This window comes from Cebidichthys violaceus, unplaced genomic scaffold, assembly GCF_023349555.1.
Source record: "Cebidichthys violaceus isolate CVI_PGR_0920_01 unplaced genomic scaffold, fCebVio1.0.p SCAF_22, whole genome shotgun sequence".
Taxonomy (NCBI): domain Eukaryota; kingdom Metazoa; phylum Chordata; class Actinopteri; order Perciformes; family Stichaeidae; genus Cebidichthys; species Cebidichthys violaceus.
In genome coordinates, this window is record NW_027176395.1 from 2898435 (window position 1) to 2913728 (window position 15294).

General features: G+C 37.4%; 1 protein-coding gene across 1 annotated transcript; it reads left to right on the forward strand.

Annotated features, from left to right (window-relative positions):
- The first annotated feature begins 205 nt into the window (after positions 1 to 205).
- On the forward strand, positions 206 to 15043 carry LOC137877872 (calpain-1 catalytic subunit-like). Its single transcript, XM_068718036.1, has 22 exons — positions 206 to 435; positions 1741 to 1996; positions 3361 to 3430; positions 3505 to 3623; positions 3999 to 4132; positions 4244 to 4418; positions 5123 to 5197; positions 5686 to 5771; positions 6435 to 6509; positions 7751 to 7908; positions 9000 to 9157; positions 11037 to 11048; positions 11173 to 11378; positions 11488 to 11524; positions 11640 to 11708; positions 12256 to 12313; positions 12429 to 12490; positions 12611 to 12679; positions 12945 to 13023; positions 14074 to 14190; positions 14351 to 14403; positions 14576 to 15043. The coding sequence occupies exons 2-22, from the start codon at positions 1760 to 1762 to the stop codon at positions 14600 to 14602; spliced, it is 2076 nt and encodes a 691-aa protein (XP_068574137.1). The 5' UTR covers positions 206 to 435; positions 1741 to 1759; the 3' UTR covers positions 14603 to 15043.
- The last annotated feature ends 251 nt before the right edge of the window (positions 15044 to 15294 follow it).

A 15294-nucleotide genomic window follows, 5' to 3' on the forward strand; every position in this document is an offset into this window, starting at 1 on the left:
GAGGACAGCTGCCGGCTGCATCTTAACACATTGTTGTTAATTTGAGTTTATCAATGGCAACAAAGACACTCAACACAGGGTAACCAAGGTTCAAGCAGCCAGCACTGTTCATGTGACAGCTTCTTGTCTTGACTAATCATTGACAACCCAGTTCAAGTGCCATAAATTTGATCTTCAGGACATGTCCACGGAATATGAAATATGAAACCATCTCTCTCTCTCTCTCTCTCTCTCATACTGCAGCTTCCAGCGGCACAGGATTACGCTGCATGTGATCACAAATGTCAACCAAATGAATGACATACCTTGTTAAGAAAAGTACACGTTGCCTGTCCCTGGTAGCCTCAGGCTTTTACAGGCGCTTTAAAAGTAACGAGACCTCTCTGGCTCTCACCTGCAGATCCACTCACCTGTTTCCTCACTCGAACTGTTGAGGTAAGATCTTCATATTCCGATTGTATTTTAAACAGGTTTATTCAGATTTCCCTTGTAGCATATTGCTGCATATTGACACATAGCCTAGTGCAATGACTTTTACTGCAGGAAACCAGCAAGCCCATTTTAACACGTTCTATTTCACATTTTAAGAGACTGAAGTGTACTCATGGTCTCTAGTGAGAGTTGTCTAAAGAATAAATGCAGAGCATAGTGCTTTATACTGTATGGTGATATGCTATGAAGATATTTTTGGACCTCCTAGATACACTATTACTACTTGTATAGCTCATAGTCTGATGTATCTGAAAGATAAACCTGAATGAATGAGTGGAGAAAGACATTGAAAGCAGATGCTTCCATGTAGGGCACAAAGGGTCACTGAATGGTTTGGGTATTAAAATAATATGACTCATGTGCTATGGGGTTTACAATTGCCAGGACATATATTCATCTAACTGTTAAGAGTGAAATCTTTAACAAAAGTGAAAGATAAAAAAGAAAGGTATAACCTTAAAATGGATCAAATATCTTATGACTTGACTGGAGTTGTTTAAAAAAGCTGCTGTACAAAAAAAGGAGGTGAGCCCATACCATGCCATCATAATAACATATATACAATATTATTATTGTTCATAATATATTTTACATTATATTGATCATAATATAAATACTGGTTTGAAAGTTCCAAATTCGGCAATTAGCCTATCATTTGTCTATGATTTGTAGATGATGTTGCACCATTTCTCTTGTCTTTATCATTATTATTTTTATATAGGAAAGCATTGACCTAATTTGCAAACTTTGGGGTACTTGATCTTCCAACAGCAGAATTTAATTTCCTGCAACAGTTTACTTTTCTTTTTGATTCAATTTCAGCCAATACACCTTTATTTGATCCCTATTTATATATTGTTTATTTCACATGAACTGCTGCTAGAGACATTAGGGATTTTGTACAAGTGAAAAAAAATAAGAATGTTTTGAGCATTCTAAAGTGTAATTCTTAGAAGTTGCATTCTAATTGCATTGATCTCAACCTAACTGAGCACCCATGGGAGATTTTGGGCCAACGTGTTAGACCGCAAATGAGGGAGTATCTTTCGTTCACCCTTCAAAGCAAAGATCCAGAGACTTGTATAGCCGATGCTATGCCACAACAACCATTGAAGCTGTTCTGGCCTCATGTGGAGGACCAAAACTTTTACTGTTTGATTGCCTTAAATTTCTCACTCATCTAAATCTCTCAAATGTGTGTGCAAAAATTATTGCAAAAATGGTTCTGGATCTCACTTTTGTTAACAGAGCACTAAACACTGCAGCAATGCCTCCTCCCGGTGTGTGTCTGAACATTATGGAGGCTCGTCAAAAGCAAAAAGGTTACGGGAGCTTCGCCAACCCTGACAAGTTCTTCAACCAAGACTACCAGCAGCTGAAACAATACTGCGTCATCCGAGGAGTAAGGTACATCGATGACATGTTCCCCCCTGACAGCATCTCCATCGGCGAAGGGATACTGAGCCCCTCTGACCTGGCCCGCGTGGAGTGGCTGAGACCAATGGTGGGTGTTTTGGAAGGGTTAGTCAGAAGCAGAAGAGAACCTGTATGACAGAAAATGATAATGTTTGATCAAGCATGTAATTTATAGTGGTCTGTTAGCAGCAGACAGCTAAACCGATTCATCGTCTTGCAGTGATTCACTGCATTCACTTTCAACTCTCAATGCTGTTTTGTGACCAAACTCAACCTGACTGACAGGTTACAGTTCAAATGGTATGTTAAGTGTCTGGTTATGTGTGCAACAGCACATGTGCAAGTTTATTTTTTACATTTTTGAAAGTCCGCCATACTTGGCTGCTGGTTGAGGCTATACGTACAGTTACTTGAATTCTTTTGTAATTCACAAACAGATGTAACAAAAACCTGACAATTCTTAACACACCATTTTGATGGTGTATGTTTATGGTTGTTAGGGGAACTAAACCTTATATTTACATTTTTTAAAAGTCCTGGCCGTCCCTTGGATTATTACATTTTCTTTGGACCCTCCTCTGGCTTAGAAAAAACAGAAACAACCTTCCATTTAAGTAGCCAAAAACAACTACAGTATAACAATATTAAAATCGATTAATTAATAACTAAAAATACTGTACAAATACAGTAATGTGCAATCATGTTTGATTACTTTATGCATATATCATAACTTCACATTCAGCTCTATTAGCTTCGCAAAAAAAACAACCTCACAAGGAACCCAAACATCCCATCGTAATACGTTTTGTACAATCCGTTACTGTAATGATATGTAACATTTTCAATATTAGATGACAGGTTCAGATTTTATTTAATCTAAATTCAATATTCACGTGTAATTTATGAACGTATTTGCTATTCAATTTCAATGTAGCAGCCCACGAAGTATGTTTCACCTTGATGTACGACATTTGGTGGGCACATGTATTACATACTTAAGAACCACGGACCATGCTCTAAAGCCAACGGGAAGTCGCCATTTGGAATTTTATGTGTATTTTATTGAATCCTTGGTCTAAAGACGTTCAAGATGCTAAATTGCGAAGCTTTTGAGCTTTCATGGAATGGAGTTGTGGTGGGGAGGCGGAACATTTACGTGTTATGCCATTAAACAGGAAACTGTTGTAACACTACTGTAAATTGTCAAATCTGGCCCAAATTTGAAATGCTTGATAAGAGGCATGGCCTGAGGACATCTATGTTCATATTGAGTTATAGTAACAGCAACACCTACCGGCAACAGAAGTTGAAATTTATGTTGTGTGTGTGGTTTACACTTCATATACAATGCAACACAATGCACCAGTACCACCGGCGTGCAGGAAGGTGCAATTAAAGGTTATTAAAAACATTTTAGTCTTTGTTTTTGACTTGTTTACTCTCCCATTTCAGAAAATTGCTCCTCATCCAGACTTCATACTTGACGGCATCTCAAGGTTTGACTTTGGTCAAGGAGTACTTGGTAGGAACATTTCATCATTCATAATTCTTTTGTTGTTGGGCCTGTATCAACTCAATGACCATTTTTTTAACCAGGAAACTGCTGGTTTCTTGCGTCTATCGGAGCTCTGACGTTCCAGCAACACATCCTTGAAATGGTTGTCCCTATTGACCAAACATTTGATGCAAAATACTGCGGGCTGTTCCACTTCAGGGTAAATACTGACAGCACAACTGGTTATTGTTTGTTATTGCTATATTATTATTGAAAAGTTAATGTGCTGAGTGCATGATGCCAATTGTTGTAGACTGCACTTTCTGTTTTTGGCAATATAATTTCCTGAAATTTTATCTTTTCCTGTGAATAACAATGAAAAAAAGGAATACTTACTTATTTATCTATATATATATATATCTATATATATCTATATATAGATATATATATATATATATATAGATATATATATATATCTATATATATATAAAAAAAATTTTATTTATTTATTTATTTATTTTTTCTTGGTAGTAAATGGATCTCATTATATAATTATTATTTTTAATTCCCTTCTCTTATTTTGTTAACTATTCAGTTCTGGAGATTTGGAAAATGGGTGGATGTCGTCATTGATGATAAGCTACCAACAATCGATGGGAGACTAATCTTCGTTCACTCCAAAGACCAAAATGAGTTCTGGCCCGCTTTGATGGAGAAAGCATATGCCAAGTATGAAAAAAAAAAAGTACATCGTTTCTCAGGCATAAATGTGTTTTGTTCGCATGTGTTTTCTCTTGTGTCTGGAGAATCTGTAACAATATTATTACATTCTTGTGCCAGAGTGTGTGGCTCCTATACCGACATGATCGCTGGGACTCCCTCAGAGGCCATGATGGACTTCACAGGTGGTGTTCACATGTGCATCCAGCTGTCAGATCCCCCTGCCAACCTGTGGGAGCTGATGTGCAGAGCTGGCCAATCCTCGTCACTGATGGGCTGTGGCACGCCTCAAGGGGTAAGTATACAAATATACCACACAAAACCAACTCTGGCTGGTTCCTTTCCATCTATGTTGTAGACTGCACACATGCTGTTTAGAGAGATGCTGAACAATAAACTACATTTGAGCAAAAAGGAAGAGGCAAAAAAAAAAGATTCAGTGCATCCACATAAACAGAGCAAGCCTGATATCTTGAAATATGGAGAAATGTTTTACAGTGGAAACCTCTATAGTGAGGACGCCTATCCAGGTCAAATTATCTCTATAAGCGAATGATTATTATCACTTTTTTTATGCATATTGTAATATTTATTACATTAATATGAGTAATGAAACAGTCAGATTCGACTGTAAGAAAGCCTCCTGGTGCTCTTTAGAATAGACTAACTCTGTCTTTGGCATGAAAGCTAACTGTAAACGGACTGCCGCAAGTGTCAAAGCAACAGCCAGTCGGCTACCGTTGTCCTTCAGTGTCTCTAAAACTGTTTACAGGACAATTAAATTATTCAATTTCCCAAAATGGAGAAATTTTGTTTAAACCAACCCAAAGTTGTTTGTATTTTAGCCTTTAACTAACTTTCATCCTCATTCATTGTTACGGACACATGACTGATAATCCAGTTCCTCTAGGACAAGTCTTCACAAACTTTGTTTTTATAGGTCAGTCAGCGTTTATCATTGATAAATGCTTTTGTACCAATGTTTTGTTTTGATTGCAGGAGACACCTGCCAACAACTTATTGTCAAATGGATTGGTGGAAGGCCATGCCTACACGGTCACAGGTGTGAAACAGGTGAAGAATTGCACTTAAAGGAGCAGTGTGTAGGATTTATTGGTATTTATGAAACCCCTCTGCTCACCCCTCCTTTTCCAAGCATTTTGAAGAACTACGGTGACCTTTAGGTAATGTAAAAACATGAAAGGCCTTCTCTAGTGCCAGTGTTTGTTTTGTCAACTATGCAACATGTCATACACCGTGAAAAGGACCCACACGCTAGGTATAAACGACTTAATAATAACAGAGTTATGAATATTATATTCTATGTCAGCCAGTAACTCCCCCTCAGTCCTACACACTGCTCATATAAGACATTGCACTTGGAATTGGAAGTAATAACACAACAAACACTTGTCTATTCGTGATCATAAAGATTATATTACTAATGGCTAGAAATTAGGTGTTTAAGCACTTGAGCAAATGATTTATGGAATGATTTATTGCATTTTCTTAATTTATGGAACCTAACTATGGTGCTGTCTCCCATGATGATTGCTGGTCAGACGATGAGCCGAGGGAAGCAAGTAAACCTGGTGCGTTTGTGGAACCCCTGGGGCAAAGGAGAGTGGACTGGAGACTGGAGTGATGGGTGAGAAGGACTTCCTATAAGTGACTATTTCACAGAGACCCAGCTCTGATTTGCAGTAATATTGAGATCATTGTCCAATGACAAGATAAGTAAAGACTTAATTATTGTCAGACGCACAAACACACATTTTTAAAGGATGCATTTCACCACTTTTCACATCTACTTTTTTGCTGAAAGCCAACAGGTTGGTCTTGTGTTTTTTCAAAATATAACCACTTCAGTGCGGATAGACCACCTAGACTACCTCCTGTAGGTAATACTGAAATACTTTAAAAGGGCATCTGGAAAAGGAGCATGAGAGCCAGGGGCCTTTTGCTTTTATAAAATATAATCACTTCGGTGGTCTTTGTGGTATGTTCCTGTAGGTAACACATAAAAGGCTTTAAAAGGTCATTTGGAAAAGATGCGTGAGAAGCCTGTGAAAACATGTAAAAAGATCCCCAGTTTATCCTATACTGGTTTTGCCAGTTACTGTGAAGTAAGCCTCTGTACTTTCCGGTCTTAAAAAGGCAAGTTATATCACCACCTGCTCTGTATTTGCATATGAGTTGAATAGAACATTGAGAGGCCCCCTTTCTGAGCCCGAGGACATGTATTACAACTCGTCTCTGAAAGCCCTGAAACTGACTGATACCCACTCCAACTTAACAAACTGTCTTCAAGGTCATCTCTGTGGCAAACCCTGAGTGGGAAAGATCGTGACATGTGCCTTTCAGTTGCTGATGATGGAGAGTTTTGGTAAGCAAATTCAATCTTTTCTAACTTTTCTAAGCATTTAGCGTTTTTCTGTCCCACTCATGCTTACACAGCAGCAGCTCCAGTAACAACTACAAAACAGTGCATATACTTTAAGTAGAATATAGTTCAAACAGAAGATATTCACAACTATGCTGAATAATGGCAACCAATAAAAAACTACCATGTGCAGCATTATAAAATGTAACGTATTACATATTTGAAAATGAAAGAAATTGAGATGCATATTATATTTTAAATACATTACACTGTGGTGGTTAGGACATACAGTACTTGTGATTTTAGTGGGATGCAAGGTGAAACACGATCTCCACACTCACACACTCACAGATTGGGTGTTTGAGGGCTCTATCACAGACATTTTGAGCCCTTTATGAACCCTTCCCGGAAGTTTCGCGTTTCTGCAGAGTTTTCCCAAGGGAATTACCCACAATTCATAGCAATGTGAAGTTAAACACGGGGTTAGCAGCGGAAGCATGAAGACTCAAAAAAGGTAAACAAAGAGGACGGCATATGGCTGTTCAGCTAGGCCAATTACATTTGCTCAGATACATTAAGGGTTGAACATGGAACATAAAAACACATGAAATCAGAGGAATGGAAACATTCAAACATTGAATTTTGTCATTGACGCTGTTTCGCCAAAAACAAGTAAATAGATTATTTGAAATTACCTCTCGTCTCGTAAGGAAAGAGCCTGAAAGACGATCAATCAGGGAGTAAAAAGAATGAAATTAATATTATTGTACATAATGTTTTTGACGTCACGGTAACGTGATATGTTGCAACAAAGTGCTGCAAAGTCCCTGAGGGTTCAGGGTTTAAGGCCTTAGGGGGGACATTGGGTTTGGGCCATTATGTTGAAAAGAATGTCCGTTACAGGACTGTAAACATATTTTCAGACACAAAGCTTCCTGTGAAACTCGTCTGTTTGTCTTCACTTCGCAAACTTGCTAATTCCCAAATACACAGAGGGAGCTGTTAAGTCGTTGCGTAGTAGACAGGTACGTGTACGTTTGCTGTGTTTGTGAATATACAAGATTTCATCTGCACCTCTCAAGAGGGATTAATAAATACTTCCTATCCAACCTGATAAAGAAGGAATATCATTTTCTTGATGAGAATCCACTGTATTTCTCAAGGTTAGGGTTTCATAGTTTCAGCATCACATCCAAAGGAAACATTCATACTACTGTATCAAAATGTATCACTAATGTCATCAGGATGAGTATGGAGGACTTCTGCAAGTTCTACACAGATCTGGACATCTGCTCCCTAAATCCCGACTTCCTTGATGGAAACTCTTGTCACTGGAAGACCACCTTGTACGAAGGCAGATGGGTTGCAGGAACAACTGCCGGGGGATGCATGAATAATAGAGGTACTTCTAGGATATCTGAACTTGAATCTAATAAAACCACGATATTATTTTTCACCACGTCATATATAAGAATCGGTCCTTGCAAACCATCAAACAAATAAATAACTATACACTGGAATAAACCATAGTTTAAATTAGTTGAAAGAATTGTTGTTAATAAAAATAATGATTATTTACATAATTTGGTTTGTTGAAGGTCCTCTATAAAATCCTCACAGCATTAGAAGCAAACAACTATGTTCTATCTAATCTAAAGACATAGTGGAGTGATATGGTCCTATTTAAACAATGTCGCCATGCTGAGAGCTGAATGGAGGCAATAGAAGTGCTCTGAATCTCGTATTGAACGCCTTTAATAATAAATGATGAACATTAAATCTGTGTTTAAATCTCAATGAATTGAAATAAACCCAAAAGGATCTTTTGTGAATGTGTTCTGCATGAATGGTGAGGTTGATGTGACTGTTTATAGAGATAACCGCTGTACTGAGGGTGTGTATCACAATTGACTTTTAAACGTGTTTTAAAGTGTTAAGCTAAAACGCCATCATCTGCTGTCGATGTTTGTAAGACCGCTGCGGAAGAACGTCTTTTGGAAATACATTTGCTAAAATTCAAGCACAAGGTAACAAGCAACAAAAGTCAAGCAAACTAGTGCGTCACATTACCACTTCCAGCGAGGGCAAAGCTCTTACTGGGAAACATAAGGCACATAGCCACTAGAGCCCCACAAAGTGTGATTACGAGAAGTCTTGTCTGCAACATTATTTTACACACAGTCCCTTATCTTGTTCACACCAATAAACATCCCGCAGTAAAAGCAGGACAGTTAAAATCTGCAATAAAAAGAATTGTGTCATGCTTCTATAACTATATTACACTAATGCAACTACTTGACACACAAATGCTTTATTTTTACAAGCTGTAGATTCCAACTTAATGAGATTGCTGACTGTTGAACTGGCCTTAATTTTTTTTACTTTAGTAATACCCAATAGCATTTGATTTTAATGTTGATAATCAAATCACTCACCCTACTCTTTGCAAAATGATACAATGCAAATAAATTGTGTCCTCTCTCTATCTTCCAGACAGTTACTGGACTAATCCACAGTATCGGTTCAAGATTGGCGGTGAATATTCGGGGAGAGATGGCGAGAAAAATGTGCTGTTATCTCTCATGCAAAAGCCTGACAAGAGGAACAGACACCTGGTTGAAAATCTCCACATTGGAATCTCTGTATTTGAGGTAAATATCCCTCTTTGTTGTTTCTGTCACACTATGACGACTATTATGGATATGTCATGCAAGCAGTAGATGTGGGAGTTAGTTGTCAGACTAAGAGCAAATTACAATAGAATATTGCTGTTGACCACGAGGCATTTAGTGCCATGTCTCTGAATATACTGGAATAACACTGCTACAGCAACACAAAATGTCTACAAATAAAAATCTAAAGTATTTTAATTATATCCCCTGTAACATGGAATACTGGGCAAACAAGTTTAATTGTCAACTTTCCCTTTGTCTATATTGCCTATCGGTTAGATGGCTAGTTGACTACTGACTATTCAAATGTAGAAAATATATGAAAAACCTACATGTAGAGGAATTTTAGGAATCTAAATATAATGAATGGATGTTACTGATAAAAACTCTGACCATAAATAGTGTACAAATAAGGTTTTATTTTGTGAAAATCTAAATGATTACAGTAAATGATCCAGTGTAACGGTCTGTTCACTGTTAATTAATTAAATTAAATTAAGGTGCTTGCTAAATTAAATGAAAAAAATACAAATAATTGTGTAACTGAATGTGACGTTAGTCCTTCAATGCATCGTTCTCTGAACACCAAAGGGTGATGACTTTAACACACATGCTTGCAGCTTGTGCACGAAGTAGCACTGCCCCTGTGAACTTACTGACACATGTAAGCGGTTGTCTCACATCGCTTTTCAAATCTCTACGTCAGGCTGCTGCAGACAGTACACATTCCTTTGTGAACATTTTGATAATGATCTGGGGGAAAATAACATGACTTGGTTGCTCGCTAGTCTCGCTGTTACATGTGCTCTCAAATTATATCTTCTGTTTGCCAACTGTAGCAAAGTTATTGACTTTAGATCTTGCTAGCATAACGTTAGCTTTCTGGCTCACAGCTGAGCCAAAGAGTTCTATGAGCTGAACGGATTAGAAATAGCTCCTGTTGCCAAGTCATATCTAAAGAGTGTGGTATGTGTTGGAGTAGTGAACAACATTTCCATTGCCTAAGCATATTATGTGATGGTAATGATTGTTTGATGTATGAAGCAAACCTTCAGGTGTTACCACGGAAGCAGATTTTGGTTGCAAAACGCATACAAATATGAATTATTTTTCTTTGACAAGTATAGTTGTATGCGGTACAACTATTGTTGTCAAGGTGACCATAACCATGACTTAATGGACGACATGGCGACGTTGGCCAGAACCGGCCAATGCAGAGCGTCGGGCATTATCCTTTACTTAAACGACACCAATATAGTATCTCAGCAATCTATTCTCTCTGATTGCCCTAAACATGTATATTTTCACCATAGCCTGTTTGGTATGCCCCTTCTCCTTCTTTGTTATATCCCCATTGGTGAAGCTGACGTTGCCCATTCAAAAGTAACGCAATGAGGACACAAAGCTAGGTCCAATGAGGGAAGGACCACAATATTTGCCTGGCACAAAACGTCAGCTTGTACGATTCTGTACGTGTGAGTCAGTGCGCTAAGAATAATTGTGGGTTGTGAGAATTTAAGAAGAATGTAAACAATAAAGAGGATGAACAAGTGACTTAATCATTGACAGAACATCTCAGGTTTTCCAAGGAATCCTAGTGCGAGGAGTCAAAGGAAGGTTGCAGTAAATCAAATGTAAACACGATAAATGGACGACCACAGTCAAAGTCCATGCAACCTGTTTCCAGGTTAGACAACATGATATTAAGGCAGGTTTAAGTCTTGGTCAGAGTCGCCTTTTAATTAATTTCAATGTATGATTGCAATAATGCATTATTTGAACTGAAAAGTGAACACTCATTTATTGAATTGGTTTTGTGTCCCCAACATGAACTCATCTTCCACTGATTTCCCTCAAGGTGAAGGAACAAGTAAGAAACAACTTTATAGCAATTTCACATCAATACTCAATAAATCTTTTCCATTCACATTCTGCAGCTCAGGTAAAAGACATGAACTGCAAAGGAACTGAAGTATATATATTTATCACTACAGCACAAGGCGCAGAAGGGGAAGTTCCCGCCATCTTTCTTCAACCAGGTACCTGTTGCCCAAACTAAAACCTACATGAATGCTCGTGAGGTTGTGGAGTACCTTATGCTGAAGCCTGCTGAATACCTGATTGTGCCGTCCACCTTCAAAACCAATGACACAGCCTCCTTCATGCTGACCATCATCACCAAGGCAGAGACTCATAGCTAGTATGCTCACTCAATCATCCCAAAGTATTCTGCATGGCATATGTCCAACATTACTGGTATTTAAAACACACTAATCTCATGTCGAATGTCTTTGACCTTTCCCCGACAGTGAGAATTCTGGTGACCAAAAAGATGAGCCAGTAATGGTGTGCAAGCTTTATTAATATCACGTTATTGGTGTTCTTAACTGTACTTAATGTGAGATATGTTTTGACGAATTTCATTTGGGATTAAATGATTCTCTCTTCTTTTAATTCCCAGCTCAAAAAGACTGCAAATGTGGAAGACGACAAGAAGAGGAAAACCCTTTTCCGCCAGAACTCCGACAGGGTAATATTTATAGTCGCAAACCTTCATCATTGTATTGAGTTTTATACTACTTACCTCTTATTAAAATGAAATAAAACATCCACAATTTTCAATACTTAAAAGATGTAGCAATCAACATTCTTTTAATATGAACAATGGGTCAAATAACTATGTAGACTATAGAGTGAGAGGGGTCATTTGTAGCAACATAACAGATAATTATCACCTGACTGCACAGTTCCCCTCAGCTTTATGGAGCATTTTAAGTTTTTTTTAAATTTTTATTTCAGCTTATTTTAGTTAAACGGACCACAACTTTTGGGTCTTGCCACCCTCATCAACATCATTTCCAAAAGCAGACAAAAATAAAGCAGACAAACAAGGTTAGCGGATAGCTGGTGAACATAATGTGGAGCACTTATTTACCTCAGAAGAGTCCAGTAGATTTTAAAAATCATCCAATCGAAAAACACAGCCCCTTCAGGCCGCCCTCCAAAGCCACTCCCCTTTTAAGGTTGAGAGAAAGTTTACCAAAGTATTTTACATCTTGCTTTCATTTCATTTCCAGTATGAAGAAGTAGATGCTGAGCAGCTCCAGATGCTTCTAAATGAAAAAATCCTGAAAGGTTTGGACTGTAAAATAATATTAAAAGTGTAAAAATGACATTGTGTTATAATTGTGAATGATATATCTAAAGTATGTCTCAAGCTGATTTTTCGTCTTTTTTTTATTGTTATTAGGAGACTTCAAATCTGGAGGCTTCAGCATTGATGCCTGCCGCAGCCTGGTTGCTCTGATGGATGTATCCTCTTGCAGTTACATAAAAAAGTAATGCACATAATTAAAAAGAGTACAAAAATGTGCTCGCTCTTTCGTTTGTTTAACACACATGAACAGCTCTGATACCTTAATGCTGGGTTAGACATCAATCAGCGGCAAACTGAATGGTGAGGAATTTGTTCGTCTGTGGAAGAAGGTCGTCACGTACAAGGTAAAAATTACAGGTTAAACTGAACATGAATTCTTTTTTATATTGACAATATTGCCTCTTTCGTTCTACCATTCATACATGTGCATCTAAAAATATATATATATATATATATATATATATATATATATATATATATATATATATATATATATATATATATATATATATATATATATATATATATATATATATATATATATATATATATATATATATATATGGAGGATTAACCTGATCATTGTTGGTGTTTTCTTCATTTCAACAGGACATTTTCTTCCTCACTGATGTTTCACGAACTGGAACACTGTCACTGAGCGAGCTAAGGAATGCTTTCGAAGCTTCAGGTAGACCATACATTCATTCCCTTGATTATAAATGTATTGAATGGTGCTCAACAACAGAAAAATATCATTGTGCCATTTAAAAGTCATTACCAAACTACACAGGGAAACATATTAAAAAGGGGAAGTGTGTGTGCACACGCGAAAAAAAGTACATATTCAATAAATAAAACTGATAATAAATTAATTACAAAGAAGAAGTGTTGTGATACTTCTAACTCTACCTCTTTTACTAAATGCTCACATAGACTGAGGCAGATCAGCTGAGTCTGATTGGAAGCATGACATCAGCTAAGAAAAGTTTTATGGCATGCAGCGTAAACGTTTTGGCTCAGTCTCACCACCATAGGAACATCATCACAGTAGCCAGCTGTTTTCAGCAGAACAAAATCTCTAACGAACCCACTGAACAACACAAGCACAGCACCAAATAGCAGACGTACAAAGTTAGAAACATTAAGAGACAGATTTTGCCACCAGAAGTTGGTGGGGTCCAAAAACAGAGATCAGGTTGAATAACGGATTTGCATGTGCTAGGTGGCCAGAAACTAGACCCCAAATAGCCGCTAAAGTTGCTTCGTATCCGCTTGATGTGGAGGCACTGTTTGCTATACAAGTTTGCCATATATAAGCTGCCCCCTGGTTGCCAATACTCAAAAGGAACTGATCATAGTCGATAGTCAATGACATGCATGACACTAGGGCTACTGTAAGGAAACAAAGTCCTTTCCCGCGTTTTACAATGAAGATTAAAACCTGATTTGTATTTGACTTCGGCTTGTAAACGTGTTCAAGCTGATAATTTGTATGCGGAAAAACTGCAGTTGTTTGGGAAATCGGCAAGCATTTAGTTCCAATCAATCCAATAATTTGAACAGACAGACAGAATAAGTATGATGCTCGTTCAAATAAGGTCAAACGTGTAGCCGATGGCTAATTGTTTAAGTGGGAATTTGGATTTTGCAAGACGAGCGATATCACACCAAGATGTTAGGAGAATAACCTAAATTCCCCAAACTCCTCCTAAGCTCCTGCTCTGTGTATGTTGAACAGGAATGAGGATCAAGGATGACATGCTCAGCTTGATGGCGCTGCGCTACGGTGCTTCCGCTGGACACATGACCCTGGAGAGTTTCATCAGTCTCATCCTTCGATTGGACTGCATGCACAGTAAGTGAAGTCAAGTGGGACAAATGATAACGCAACATACAAAGTAACTGTCTACCACTCTTGCCTGGTATATATGCTAAAATACATATTGGAGATATTGAAAGTTCGTCTTTTGAAATACGATTGGTAATGCTTAAGCTGATACAATGTTTCTCAACAGAAATCTTCAAACAATTGTCTGATGGAAAAGACATGAATCTTAAAGAGTCAGAGGTAAACATACTCTTCTTGTCAGAAGTTCATGCTAGAACTTTTATTACAAGAAATACTCATCTCAGATAAAATTACATTATGTAACTTAATAATAGGTATGCATTCTGTGACAAAAGGTGCATTCTTGCTCACGTTTCATTTAATTAATTGCTTGTCTCTCCATCACTTTCAGTGGATGTACATTTCAATGTACACTTAACTCAACAAGGAAGATGAACGGCACAATTCACTCGGAAATACAGGAGTAGAGTGTTTTCTTTCATTTACAAAATTGCATGATGGGAAGGGTGAAGGGCAAATGGTAAAAGTACTTGTTCTCACATAGCCCCTTTCTAGTCTTCTGAACATTCAAAGCGTTTTAACGCTACTTGATAAAAGATGTATTCCTCTGCGAATGAGCCATTACACAGTATATACTTTAACTAAAGAGAATTACACAATAATGTGAAGAAATAACACAACCAATCCTCTGACATAAGGCCGAAACACCTTCGTAGACTTTGTGTAAGACTGGAGATGGAATATTATTACGTGTCAATGACAGACTACTGAACTTTTCTTTTTTGTATTATTAGTAGAATTACAATGTATGCTTATGTTTTCACTCTGCTTTACAAAATAAAGACATTATACAAACACATTTCAGATTTCAGCACATGACATGGGCAAATTTTCTTGACCACCATTTTCTTAAAAAAATTAAATTAAAAACTCTGTAAGAATGTGATTGTAACCTGGTGATTCGGGTTGGGCAACTTTTTCGTATATGAACCGCTTGTTAATTGCAAATTTCAATCCCGTTTCAATTATTACTACAAAATTAGTGTATACTCAAATGTACCATTAATGATGCACCATTTTAAAAAGGGAAGCCAGCTTTGTTAGGATAAA